Genomic DNA, 13,723 nt, shown 5'->3' with positions numbered 1-13,723 from the left:
CCCCTATAAGGTCCTCCGCTACATGCGCCTCGTACACGGCGTTGGAAGACTGGCAGTCACCGTTGAGGGGCACGACGCCTTGACCCGACAGTTGCATTGCACAACTGGCGGTCGCACGCGCAAACAGCTCATACAGATATTCCAAGCACACGGCCTAAAAATAACAATCGAAACCAACAAAAAAAGTCGTCGACTACTTGGATGTGACCCTGAATCTCGCCACCGGAACATTCCAACCATACAGGAAACCGAATAGTACACCCCTGTACGTCAATGTGCGAGTGGACGGTTCGATGGACTTCTCGTGTGCTCTGGATGGCAGTCGTGAGTCAGCCAAGTGAGAATTCAAGTCGGCAGGAAAACCGCGAGCTCCCATGTAGGGAGCAACACACTCTTCTCCTACTATCGCCGAAGTCGCACCAACCTCTTCTTCCCCTAAATATATATAAACACACATAGACAAAGTGTTTGGAGTCTTTGCTGCAAATAGTGCTCAATACCTCAAAAAGGGCAGAGCTTACCACACGGGGCAGAACAACACTGATGAGTGTTTTTTGAAACACGAAACTCGGAGTTACGAGAAAGATGTTTGGTCTCTGTTGTTCTGCCCCGTATAAACACACATATGTGACAAACTAACACAAACCGAATAGTGTAGAATGGAGGTGTATTGAACCTTGCCAGACACAACTAACAGAAATGCTAACCAATCACAAAGAGAAAGAGAGGTAAACAATTAGGCTGCGCTATACACTACACGTCGATACTGGAGTTGTGGTAGAGAAAGGTGTTGTTGTTGTTGTAGAAGTTTATAACGTCACATCACAAACAGACGGTTTCGCCTCCTTAGATACATGGGGACGACAGAGGGAATGAGAGAGAGAGGGGGGGGCAGAAATATGGAGAGAGGAAGGGTAGAAAATAAATAAGTGAGTCGACCTCAGGGCTACACTAAATCGAAAATGGAGTGGAAATTCTATAATTATACAAAATAGCATCGTGCAATATTGCTCGGAACGGAGATCAGGCGGGAGCTGGTTCCACAGGACTGCGCGGATGAACTGTAGGTGCGAAGTAGAGACCAAGTGACAGCCAACAACAGAGTGGAGTGTTTCTGGTGAACTGTTCGTGCTGGTGTTCGCAAGTGTCGTGTGGTCTCATCTGGTCGAAAAAAGAAACCTACTACTATCAACTGACGGATCAAGTGAAGATGGCATCATCGACGCTATAATGTCCACTTCCACCACCAGTTACTTGATTAAACAATCAGCTCGTGAGATAACAGAGCCACACAAGTTGTGTGAAATGTTGCTTTGCGTCCTTGAATCGTGGTTTGACCGTATTGTCCAATGGTCTTACCAGTATCGTCATCGACATGCATGTACATCCGCCAACGTCCTTCACAGCTGAGACTTGCAGTTCGTGCTTGTCACGGCTTGGTTGCGCTCACGATCACCTCCCATGGCTATGTTATCATAATAACAAACTTAGAACAGTTGGAAGGCTTTTGTAGTGCGCATCCAGGATGTGCTAGAGCTGATAGCCAGTTAGTTGTAGAACGTCAGTACCGTCGGTCACGACGGTCAGTGTCGTGCAATGTTATCGCATGAGCTGATTGTTTAGCATCTGGTGGTGTTAGTGGACATTATCGTGTAACTTGTAGTTCCTTGGTCATTTTTCTTTTCTCCTTGTATGTATTTTGTGTTTGCATTTTAATAATTTATGGTATGATTACCCAGAAGGCTCTAGGCCTTTCGAGAGGTTACTCAACGAAATGTCATGTGTTCGGGAAAGAGTAGAGCACGGGTATAAAAAAAAGAAAAGCTGGCACAGCAACCGCAAAAGTCAAGGGATTGGTATGCCATCAGTGTGGCGAGCGAATGGGCGAAAGTGCTGGCAGAGGGAATGTTTGAATACGGGGAGACAGGTTGTAGAAGAGAAAGAGTTGGCGGTAAACAGTTCCATAGCATACTGGCTTTGCGGACAAACAGAGACGTACACCGTGGTAGTTAATAGGCCAAGTAGTTTTAAAATGTTCAGTTTGTTCGGTCTTCCGGAACTCGAAGATAGAGCCAGGTGGAAACGTTCAAGGTGCTCTGGTAATATATTGTGAGCGGTGTGCTATACACACCTCCTACGTGACACTTGACACAATCATCATCATACTTTACACTATTGTGCATTAGCACCTCTATTGCTGTACTGGTATTTAGAGGGCTTCTGATCGTTGATGAAGGCAGAGTTATCCTGGACAATACAACCGTCTCATTGGTGGCAGCGGCTAGATTCAACGCAAGGAAGAGCATGGCAGCGAAGTTCAAGCACGAGTTTGGAGCATCCACAACACTGAGCGAGTGGAGAGTGTTCGTCGCTGCATACGGGAATACAAAGGCTCTCAACAACAAGCTGAAGGACGTGTCAGGAGAGGCCAAACTATGGGCGGAGGATAAGGAGTTCCGGGCTCGAATGATTATGCAACAGCTCCGGGGGAACCGCTATTGTGGCTGAGCCAGGACGAGAACAAAGATGCCCTTAAGAATGATGAGGAAGTCATGAAGCTGCTGGAGTCACGGTATGGCCACACTAAGGCCAGGGTGGCCTACATTAACGATTTCGAAGAATCGTTCCAGGAAGGGAGAGAAACGACTCCAGCTTTCCTCAGTCGTCTACAACAGCTGGCTGGCACTGCATTCCCGAACCTCTCTGACGAGGCTCGGCGGGAGAGAGTACTATCAAAGTTTGTGCGCAGTGTGCGGGACCAACGGCTAAAGGAGGAACTACAGGTGTTTGGATTTATCAAGGAGGAGACGAGCACGGCCAAGGCGTACGAGGAAGTGCTGTCGAAAGCGACTAGGCTTGAGTCGTGTTGGCGGGCAGCCGAGGACAGTAGGACCTCACAGCCGAGCGCAAACATCCTGCAGACAGACCCTGTGGTGAATGAGCTAAGGACCCAGGTCACAGAGTTGAGAGAACAAGTCGCTGCACTGCGCACAGATGCCACTCGGACTCCACAGACGGGGAGACGACCAGGAAATGCTGGTACTGTGGGTCACAGAATCACCGAGGAGGCTGGCGGGACTGCCCGTCGAGGAAGAGGGAGTCACCAACCTGGAGGCCACGGGCACAAGCCGAGCAGCGTACGAGCCGGAAGGATTTTTCGGTAAAGCCCCACCGGCCCAGCCTGCAGGGCGGCGGTAACAGAGGGCAAGATTTGCAGACTGAGCCGAAGACCCAGTGCGTGCAGGGATTGCGACGGAGTCCGTTTGTGCGTGCGCAGATGGGGGGTCAAGAGGTGAGCATGCTCCTGGACACGGGTGCAGACATCAGCTTAATCAGCAGGGCACACCTCAGCGAACACCAGAAGCAGCATATACAGCCAACATCACAGTCAGAACTCCCCCGCACTCTCCTTATCGTCCGACGCATCCGCTTCGGCACCACTACAGGCCGAGCTTGATCCATAACGGACCCGCCGGGGGTTTACTGCCAGAAACTTGGTTGGCCGTCTAACTCTTCCACTCCTGCGAATCGGGGTTGTCTCCTGGACAGCTCCACTTGGAGAAACGTCAAGCTCCCCTCCGTCCCCGTTTCTTGGGTGCTGCTACTGTGCTCCCAGCTCAACCGCTGAGGGGGTGCGGCCTCTAGCTCATTGTAGTGTCGCTGTAGCGTGCGAGTAAGGGCATTGGGTCCGCAAGGCTTCACCAGGTAGGTATTGCGAGTCCTGTGCACAACTGTATACAATTCGGAATTGTGTGCGTGAAGCTTTCCTTTCGTGCGCTGTGCAGGTTGGAGCTTGATTCTCACGGTGTCACCAACCGCATATTCACACCTCGCCTTCCCGCCAACTCTCACCCTCCTGGCCTCCTGAGCATCGCTTATCCGGCGCTTCACCCGTCGGAAAACTCTGTCCATTCGTTCCACCGCACGTGATGGTCGCTGTCCTGTTGGTTGTGGTACTGCAAACTGTTCTGGTCTGTTGGGGTGCTGATGGAACAGGAGTTCGTATGGACAGCAGCCGGTAGTAGCATTCTTTGACGTGTTGTGCGCATACTGTACGGAACGCACTGCCTCTGGCCATGCCGCTGGGTTGTCATCACACACACAGCGCACATTATCGATCAGTTGATTCTGTCGTTCGACCTGAGTATGCATTGTACGTCGACCACCATTTCTATTGCGTTGGCGGTACATGTATTTTTGAGTCGCCACAGCGGCTATGCACCTGAACTAAACAACATGCACACGACGGGTCGACTACAGAGTACAACATAATCATTATGTATAATCATGTAGATGTATAGTCTTTTTACAGAACTGATATTAGGCCATGGTAAAAAATATCTTTGATTCTCAAGTATGCGCGCACCGATTTTTGGCGGCGCACCGACGATTTTTTTCATTTCTATGCATGCATATGCGCGCATGAAAACGGTCAATGCGAAAGGCATGAATCAGGGAGTAGTAAAATACCGGTATATTTCTACTCCCTGGCCTGAATAATAAAATAAATGAAAACAATAGACCGATCCCCTTATTATACTGGGTTCGAGCACGGGGGCAACACTCGCGATCGAGCTAGTTTTTGAACGTGACAGCATCTTTGACAGTGTGTTTCAGGTTTGTTTTGGAATGTCTTCTGCTTAGTTCAAGTGGTTTGCGATGGCTTCGAGCGGTGCTGAACCTCCTGCTGGTAGGAGCAGAGTCTCCGAGAGAGACATGGACTGTGATGCAGCTGCAGGATTTTTTCAAGGCGCGGGAGGGAACGATCTCGGGCCACAAACAGGAGTTACTCCAGAGGTGAGTTTTTTTGTTGTTGAAATATTCGAATCGCGAATCGTGTTGTGAAACTTATTTTGTGCCTAGGCTACAGCAGACCGTATTTCTTTCTCCTTGAGATCGGTGCTGAAGATAATAGTAACCTTTTTCTGGTCTGCCTTTTCCTCTCCAGAGCCATCTTCTATGAAGGTAACCGTGGTGCTGCCAAGTCACCAAGTCGCGATCGCGATCAGCAGCCCTGAAGTGGAAAAATCGATTTTCCAACGATCTGGTTGGACATCAGCCACTAAAGTACTTCTGATTTGCCTGTAGTGACAGCAGCAGCCATCCTTGGACACCTTTGCAAAGACAGGAAAAGCCACTGGTGGAAGCGACTGCTATGAGGTGACGATAGCAGTGGTGATCGTTGTTTTGTCAAGTCGAAGGGCTAGCCAACCCAGAGGAAGCATTAAAAAAACAATGAGCAGTGCGTGGTATTTGTTGAGCGTGAAGAGCTAGAGGAGGACAGTGCAAACACATGGAAGGAGTGGATGGTGTTTGAAGAACAGTGTGCTGTGTGCCGGCTGGTGGTGATGGTGGTCTTTGTCAGCATGTATTCGTGCTGCTTCTTGTGCTGGAACACTTCTCGCCCAGGAAGGCAGATTGCGTGCTCCCTGGCCCTCAGTCGGCAATGAGGCATTTGTTCCAGGAACATTACCCCAGAGCCAGTGATGAGTCGTACCTTTGAAAGGTCGAAGCTTGCTGTTAATCGCAAGCGTAGCGCAGTGGATTGCTCCCTCTTCGAAGTACGAGGGCCAAAGCTTGCCGCTGTCTGCAGCAAAGTGTGTGTGCGGTTCTTTCGAACCTATGAATATACCCCCCCCCCCCCCCTCTCTCTCTCTCTCTCTCTCTCTCTCTCTTAGGAAGACTGCATGTTCAGAGTGAATTCTAGTATATTTAATGTGAGACGGGCTGTTTACGCCCAAGATCAAGATACAGTTTTTTTCTGTTTCTATACCTTCCTAATAAAATACATTGTGACAGAGCGTTCGGTCATACTCCGCTGTACTACATCCTCAACCCGCCCCCACCATGCGCTCTTGGCCGAACTAATGCACGAAGCATAAACACACCAGCACAGCAAGGACACTTCCGTTGACAGATATTGTTTACGCCTCTAGACAGCTGTTTCGTTCCTTCGAGCTCATCGGTAGAGGAGGATAGTAGCAGGATATTAATGATGATATAATATAAGATGATAGACGGTTTACCCCGTCCGATATTGATGATTTGAGATCTAAGAAAGCAATGACAGTGATTGCGAAATGGATAATATTATCATGATTATATGCCAGTCTGGTAATGCGTTGTACTGGTGGACAGTATTGAAATCATCACTGCATTCGATGCAAATATTGGTACAGTCAACTTCGCTTATAACGACACTCAGCGGGGCATCAGAAAAGTGTCGTTATTCGCGAAGTGTCGTTATATCCGAAGTCTCATTATATGTGTCACAGTTGGATGGGACTTTGCTCCGGGCATGAAAATTATGTCGTTATTCGCGAATTGTCGTTATATCCGCAGTCGTTATTAGCGAAGTTGACTGTATACCTTGGTTTCAGTATTGGAAAAAAAGAGTAAGAGAACCTGGTTGATTCGGTTGCATCTGCGACTGGCTACCGGGTGTTGTGATCAGCAATGTTACCATCGGAGAAAATAAGAGCGCAAGGATCTGTTGGGTCTTGTGCCGTGCCGGTGCGAGAACCCATAGAACTGTTTCATCCACAATGCAAAATGTCTTGCGGTACATGGCATTGATGACTGAACATCTCGCCAGCTCGCCCAAATGGGGATCATGCCCTAACGGAGGAACAAGACATCTCTCCAGCTCAGCTAGCTATATAACGTGAAACGGATGATTAACTTGTGCCACGCATGCCAGCTTCTGTTCCATTCGGCCCAGGCTTAGACACATCAATGCCAATAGCAGCTGATCCTCCATTACATGCTCATTGGCGATTTACAGCCACCTCCAACTGTATCCGCCGTCCCTCAGCTTCCGTCTTCGCAGATCTGGCGCGGTGCAGTACATTTTCTCGGCTAGGCTCAAAGAAGTCCCACAGAGCGGTCCAAACACCTGAAGGCAAACCAGTCAGAAACTGGAGCGGCTCAGAGTCTTTCTTTATGTTATTGTACGTAAGCTGTTTTTCGGCTTTCTTCACCCCAGTCCTGACATCGTCCAACTGCTCCACGAGACTCTGTACACGAGCTCTACTTGCTGCCAGCTCCTGATGCAGATGCTGCACTTCCATTACAGGACCAAACTGCACTAAGCCAGGTTCCTTTCCAACTCAAAGTACCGTTGCCTCTCAGCAAAATACTGGTTTGGGAGCATGGGGAGCTCGTGATGCAGACGCTGCACTTCCATGACCGAACTGCACTAGGCTCAGCAAATACTGTTTTGCGAGCATGGGGAGCAGGGCGTCCAGACTCCACTCTCTTGCGAAAAGCAAACCTGGTACCGTAGGACAGCTATTTGGGTTCCTGGACTCATCCTGGCCTTGTAGAGCTGGGCAAAACGATTTCGATTTTGAGATCGAAATGATCGCTGCAACTCAAATATTCAGAGTGACCCTAAAACTGCGTCCTTCCTCACGGGGCATAGCCTGGATCCGCTCGCTCCAGGCCGCTGTGGCTCCACACGAGGAAAGGAGTGAAATGACTTGTTTGCTTCGTCCTCCTGTTCTGACAGTGAGGAACGCAGCAATGATCCTGAGAAGGCATCCTGAAGTCGTAAAAAGGAAGACGTCTAAACAAAAACAAAACAGCTCAAATCAAAAGTCCTTGTGACATTTTTTGTAGACAGACTTGCACTGCATGTAGATTTCGCGTGCTCTGCACTTCGCATGCGAGAAGTCGCGCACAGCCGAGGTGAGGTTCGTCGCGTGTGTGCAACAGGATCCCACGCGACTGCGGAGTTGCCCCCTTGCTCGAACCCAGACAATAATAAGGGGATCGGTCTATTATATGAACCTGTGACGTACATATGTGTGACCCTATCTTCGGAAATAAAAAAATTGCGGGAAATAAAATAAAAAATCGCTCGCTCGCACCGATTTTCACAGGCTCATGACCTGAGAATCAACTTTATTTTTTACCATGGCCTTAGTACAAACTACAAAGGCCCATGCATGCCCAGCCAGATCCTGCCGGTTTTCGGCAAAATGTCGAAGAATTTTAAAAAGAGGAAATTGCCGGCAAAATCGGAGCAAAGTATCGAGATTTGGGGTTAAATCGATCCCTGACATTAATTTCCTTGTTTCTTACCCGTTCAGCATGATACACTGCAAAGGACGAGATCATTGAGTTATGTCACCGAAATATCACTGGGATTCACTGTGGATCAACAGGATTTTGAAGAACCCAGGGACACGTGTGTGAAAACCCGTGTTGAGAAACCGACCGTGCGATTTTTATGAAACGTACGGGAAATGGATGAAATACACGTTTTCTGGACCAAAACATCGGGGTTTCTAGTGTCAGGCTGGGCAAAATATCAAAGATTTCGCAGCAACATATCAAGGCGAGCGGAGCAGAATCTGGCTGGGCCTACTACCCGCAGATCTATCTGTAACATATTCAGTTACCTTCGGTGACTTCTTTCTTGTGATTTTTCTCATCCGCTCCCCATGCATTTTAAAATTACTATTATTATTAAATTCGTCATGTCGCTCGCATGTATAAAACTATTAAAAGAAGGCGCCATCGCCTGTTTGTGTTGCGACTTTTTAAAATAAATCAAAATTCAACGACAATTCAACAACAACAGTACTAATGTACAGACACAGATAAGACTCTTGATCACGAGTCTAGTCTGTACACGTGAACGACGACAAAATCTCATTTGAACATGACTTGTACAGTATACTACACGTCTCACTATGACGTTACACTGCCCCCCGTGAATTCCGCGGATTGCAGAATTTCCGCAGAATCCAGTAGTGTCCGCAGAATTCAGAAAATCCCGCGGAATATTGCAGAAAAGAGAGAAAAAACTGCTTTTTCTGGAGACTTTCGATGTAATTTCACAGCCAAACCAACCGGCTTGTGACTTTCAAAATCAACTTTTTTGCGGTATACTAATAATAATTATTTGGAGCTTTCAATTTCTTTGACCAGGATTTCGCATAATTTTGGTTCAGAATTTGTAGGGACAACAAACTTCAGTGGGGTTGCAGAAATTCGATCTATTTTTCGCTCATTTTCCTTGCAGAGTTTCCGCAGAATACATGTATAGAAGGATTTGCAGAATTTACTGTTTTCAGCCGCAGAATTCTGCACGGAATTTCTGATATTCTGCCACGGAATTCACGGGGGGGGGGGGGGGGGGCAGGACGTAGTACATAATCCCCAGTGGTTACCATGGTTACCGACTCTTGATAGAACCCACACACTATGTGCATCTAGAAATTGACGTGGAGACACCAATGATATTATTTGAATAAAGACAATAACTTTATTCTTCATTTCTCAGATCACCTCCACTGTCGCATGTCCCACACACGACCACGCACAGTCGAGTCACGACACACACACACACACACACACAGTCAGAGCACGAGCATGCCAGTCGAGACGAATAATCACAACACTAGCAACATTTAAATAGCACAGCTATAGGCAGCTAGCTGCAGATGGAATCACGAAAAGCGCACAAATAACAATCAGGCCAGTAGCCGTGGGTCATGAGACCAGCATGAAAATAACAGATCTCCAAAATAGGGTCATATTTTCACAAGTTGAACAGCAAGCAAACTATGGATCAATACACCGACAATAACCATTGCCGGTATCAGCGAATCAAGACTAGGCTAACCATGAAATAATATTTTGCCTACAACTATAAACTATACGGTTCGATTCAGGTCCACAGTCGGTCTCTGGTTTTGTTCATAGAATTTAAATTAAAAAAGAGAGGACACTGTAGTGGAATAGAGCAACATATTATTTTCCTAGATAGAGAATGTGTGTGGATCAGGCCAGCTGAAACAGAGGTGGTTGGGGGGGGGGGGGGGGGTGCACACAGGGCAGCAGAGATGACAACATCAGATATGGAGCGTTGTGGTGGTGGTGAGACCTCACTGCAAGAAATGCAGTTTTCTCACAGAGACCCTGGTTAGATGGCAGGGCATTGCCACGGGGTATGATCATGCATTGGACCGATGAGACACAGCCTGGCCACCACCAGTATGGAACAATGCGGCTGCCACCGTCAAACTGGCGAATTCGAAAGCAAAAATAACGTTACACTTGTATGCGGACGCACACTCAGACGCAGGCATACGCGGTGCATACGCATACATGCATGCACACACACACACACACACGCACACACACACGTACACACCCACCTCTCCAACATATCATGCCAGCGCAGTCCGATGGCCAACACAGAGCACTGCATTCGGACACTGGCAACCGGAGAGCGACGAAAGCGACGATCAGACTTTCGGCGCACTACGATCGTTCGTGACCGTCTTCTTCAACCGTGCGCCCGTGTGTATCTGGCCCAGTAACGCACCGCGGCCGGCTGAGGATGGAGGTGGACGTACGGCGGCTGCTGCAGCAGGCGGTGGGGGAGCAGCTGACGGTGGCGGCGGCGGCGGAGGTGGATTGGCTGGCGAGGGTGTGGTGTTTGGCCGCGGCGATACGCTACTGGCGTTGGCTCGACTCGATGGCCGGCTGCAGACAGAGCACACACAGAGGACGAAGGACAGAAAGCGGAAAACTCTTACTCTCTCCCATTAACACTGACCCTTAAAAAAACAAGTCATACAAAAGCAAAGGCTTTGGCGAAGAGTGTGCTTACATGCAAAACACACACAACAACAGGCAGAGGCTTTCAGTTGCCACTGCCACAGAGAGTTTCTTGTTGGATAGTTGCATAATCAAGAGTCGTGAAACCAACCAACCCAGCGAAGACTCTACGGCAACATGCCTCCTTATAGAACTGATGATTACATTCAAAAGCCTTGCTCTGCTGCTCCGCTGCCAAAGCCCTTCCAAATTAATCATTTCTCTCACACCAAGAATAAACTTGTTGACTACTACGTGTAAGGGACCAAGTTGTACAAAATAAATATCCTCAAAGTAGCTTTACCTTGACTTCGAGGCACCTGATGTTGAGCCACGCTTTTTGCTCGACTTTGAGCTGCAACACACATGCATGCATGTACACACGCACACACCCACACCCACACACGCGCGCGCGCACAGACGCACACATATGCACGCACACGGAGCACAAGCTTCACAACACTTCCAGCGGCTAACAATCGGGTCAGACAGGATCACAAACCGTAGACTTTGCACATCGTCCACCGAGCCAGCTCAGCGAAATGCCAGCAAAACGTACTGAAGTTTCGCCATGCATAACGCACCTACAAGGGAAGTGAACTTGGTACTTCTCAGCCAGACAACTTCGTATGCGAGGTCAGTGTACTTGTCTACCATATCCTTAGGCTTACCTTGCTGATGTACTTGTTCCAGAAGCCGTTGGCGATAACGTTCCTTTCCTCACTAGTTTCAGCAGTGATTTCATCTGAGATGTCAGAGCCTGGAGAGTACAGGAGAAGGCAGAGGACAGTTGGCGTGCATGTGCGACATAAGGGAGTGCAGAGGCCTGCTGTTTGCGTGTGTGTGTGTGCGTGTGTGTGTGTGTGTCCCCAACCTGTCGGAAGGCTGCCCTCTTGCCAAAGCATTTTGGAAGTTGGACTAGTTTCGGCTCCACAATCCAGTGTGTCGATACTATATAGCTTTCATGGCTGAGGTTGTTGGTACGTCTGTTGGCCCTGGGTTCCCAGTACCCAGTTGCCGAGGCTGGTTGGTAAAATAACTCCAATTTCACTTCAAGGTACCAGTGCATCTAGTGTCTGCTTTTATCAAAGCAACGTGCTGTCTATACTGGTTACCCTAGCAAGTGTAGGGTGTGCATAAGTAGCTGTCTTGGTCGTCCTATTCCGATGTACTTCGTGTGGTGTAGACCAGGTGTGCCCGGGGGGGGGGATTCATATGGCTTCGCCAGTTGTGTGGATTAGACAGTTACCTGGCGCTTGTCTTGATCTGTTTCAATCACAATCAGATCCGCTATCGTTGCTCTAAAGAGAAAATCTGTGCGTGCACATCCAGTGCATTTGCAGATCTGCGTGCTTCTCTTGTGACGGGCGTATATATGGTACATGGTACATGGTGTGTGTGTGAGTGAGTGAGTGAGTGTATGTGTGTGTGTGTGTGTGTGTGTGTGTGTGTGTGTGTGTGTGTGTATGTGTGTGTGTGTGTGTGCTGGGAATTCCGCTGCGCATGCGGCAGAACGTTTAGGAGAATTGGCGATTTGAAGCGTCACCTCAAGTACTGCCCAACTCAGTAGCCTATCATCTCCACTGGAGATGGGGCGTCAACAGAATAAAGGTCAAATGTGTATGTGTGTGTGTGTGTGTGTGTGTGTGCACGTGTGGCAACATAAGACAACTGAACTACTACACAGTGCAGTGCTGACCAGAGGAAGCTCAGTCTCCGACCAGCGCAGACATATGACCACTTTTTCCTTGTCCCGCAGAGCTCCCCCCCCCCCCCTCTCTCCCTCCCCGTATGCACAAATAAATTAAGTACATTAGACCCCTTTTCATTAGTCCTAGAAAGCCCCCCCTCCCCCCCCCCCCCCCAGGGTTATGTGCATTCATACAAGATAGTTGAAGATACATCAAACCACCTGGGAACGGGGACCACTACTGTACGCTCGGTCCGGAAATTAGTTGGTTGGATTTTTTTAAAGTTTCGAAAAGTTATAAAAATTATAATTATGTTGGTTGGATTTCTGACCTTCCGCTGTCCGCATGCCTAGCGCCTCACGCAGAAAGCAGTTGATATGCACACACTGTTCAGACATTAATCGCACCCCAGACAACAACGAAAACCGATTGCAAGAGGATGAACTAAGGGATGCACTGTGTTCACTGACCGGTGGGTGTTGGTGCGATTCATTTCGGAAAGATCCACGCCGCCATTGAAGAACATATTATCTTTCAACTAAATGCAAACACACACATATACAAACCATGCAGTGAAGTTTGGCAGTCACTAGAAAAAAAGGAGATTGATTAGGGGAAGTGACACAGAGAGAGAGAGAGAGAGAGAGAGAGAGAGAGAGAGGAGAGAGAGAGAGAGAGAGAGAGAGAGAGATGGAGAGAAAGAGAGAGAGAGAGACATGGAGAAAGAGAGAGAGAGAGAGAGAGAGAGAGAGAGAGAGAACAGAGAAACGTGATCAGAGCTGTTTCTTCACTGGGAGTTTCTGCATGCCGATAAAAGTGCAGCTTCCCCACCATTTGCCTCAATCTTACATACTCCTTTCCATGTCGGTATGAAGACATGACGAGTACATGCCATGAACAAAGTCCAGCATCTAGAGACACCAAATTCACAATGATCTACATCGCTACAGAACAAGGATAAAGCTGAGTCCGTCAAGGGGCACAGCAAAATGCATACATGTGTACTCACATCCTCCAACTTTGGAAATGTTCCGTCTGAGCGCAGGAAAATGTCCTGGAGGACCTGTGTGGTACGTCGGAGGACAACGACAGGTGCAATGAGAAAACAGACAAGCACACAGAAAAAGCAACACGTGTGTATGTGTGTGTGTGTGGGGGGGGGGGGGGGGAATCTGAAGAAATCTTCATGACCGCTAAAGCACCCACAACTGGCCCAGGTAGAGGTTGTGCCAAGAACAGTGAGTATAACAACAACAACAATGACGCCGACACAACGACAACAACAACAACAACATTGGCCACAGGCCGTCGTGAGAATAAAAAACTTCAAACAACAGGACGTGCTAGGGAACATTTTACGATCAGAGATTTTAAATATTTCGCTGGCAAAGCTTCAATGTCATGTACGAATATCAGGA

At 48.3% G+C, this 13,723-nt stretch overlaps 1 protein-coding gene and 1 long non-coding RNA gene across 2 annotated transcripts in view; one reads left to right on the top strand and one right to left on the bottom strand.

Annotated features, from left to right (window-relative positions):
• The first annotated feature begins 4,577 nt into the window (after positions 1-4,577).
• On the top strand, positions 4,578-6,102 carry LOC135818311 (uncharacterized). Its single transcript, XR_010553661.1, has 2 exons — positions 4,578-4,797; positions 4,949-6,102. It is a non-coding gene; the product is annotated as an uncharacterized LOC135818311 (long non-coding RNA).
• Positions 6,103-9,384: 3,282 nt separating this feature from the next.
• LOC135818310 (probable inactive serine/threonine-protein kinase slob2) overlaps positions 9,385-13,723 on the bottom strand; it is a 14,851-nt gene continuing 10,512 nt past the window's right edge. The window contains exons 2-4 of the mRNA XM_065331668.1: positions 11,286-11,375; positions 10,919-10,969; positions 9,385-10,500 (exon numbers count right to left, since the gene is read on the bottom strand). Of these exons, the coding sequence (XP_065187740.1) occupies positions 10,260-10,500; positions 10,919-10,969; positions 11,286-11,359 (366 nt within the window). The 5' untranslated portion in view covers positions 11,360-11,375 and the 3' untranslated portion in view covers positions 9,385-10,259. The remainder of the gene's footprint in view (positions 10,501-10,918; positions 10,970-11,285; positions 11,376-13,723) is intronic.

The sequence above is a fragment of the Sycon ciliatum genome, chromosome 5 (genome assembly GCF_964019385.1).
Source record: "Sycon ciliatum chromosome 5, ocSycCili1.1, whole genome shotgun sequence".
Taxonomy (NCBI): domain Eukaryota; kingdom Metazoa; phylum Porifera; class Calcarea; order Leucosolenida; family Sycettidae; genus Sycon; species Sycon ciliatum.
This window is presented reverse-complemented; position numbering and strand designations above follow the sequence as displayed.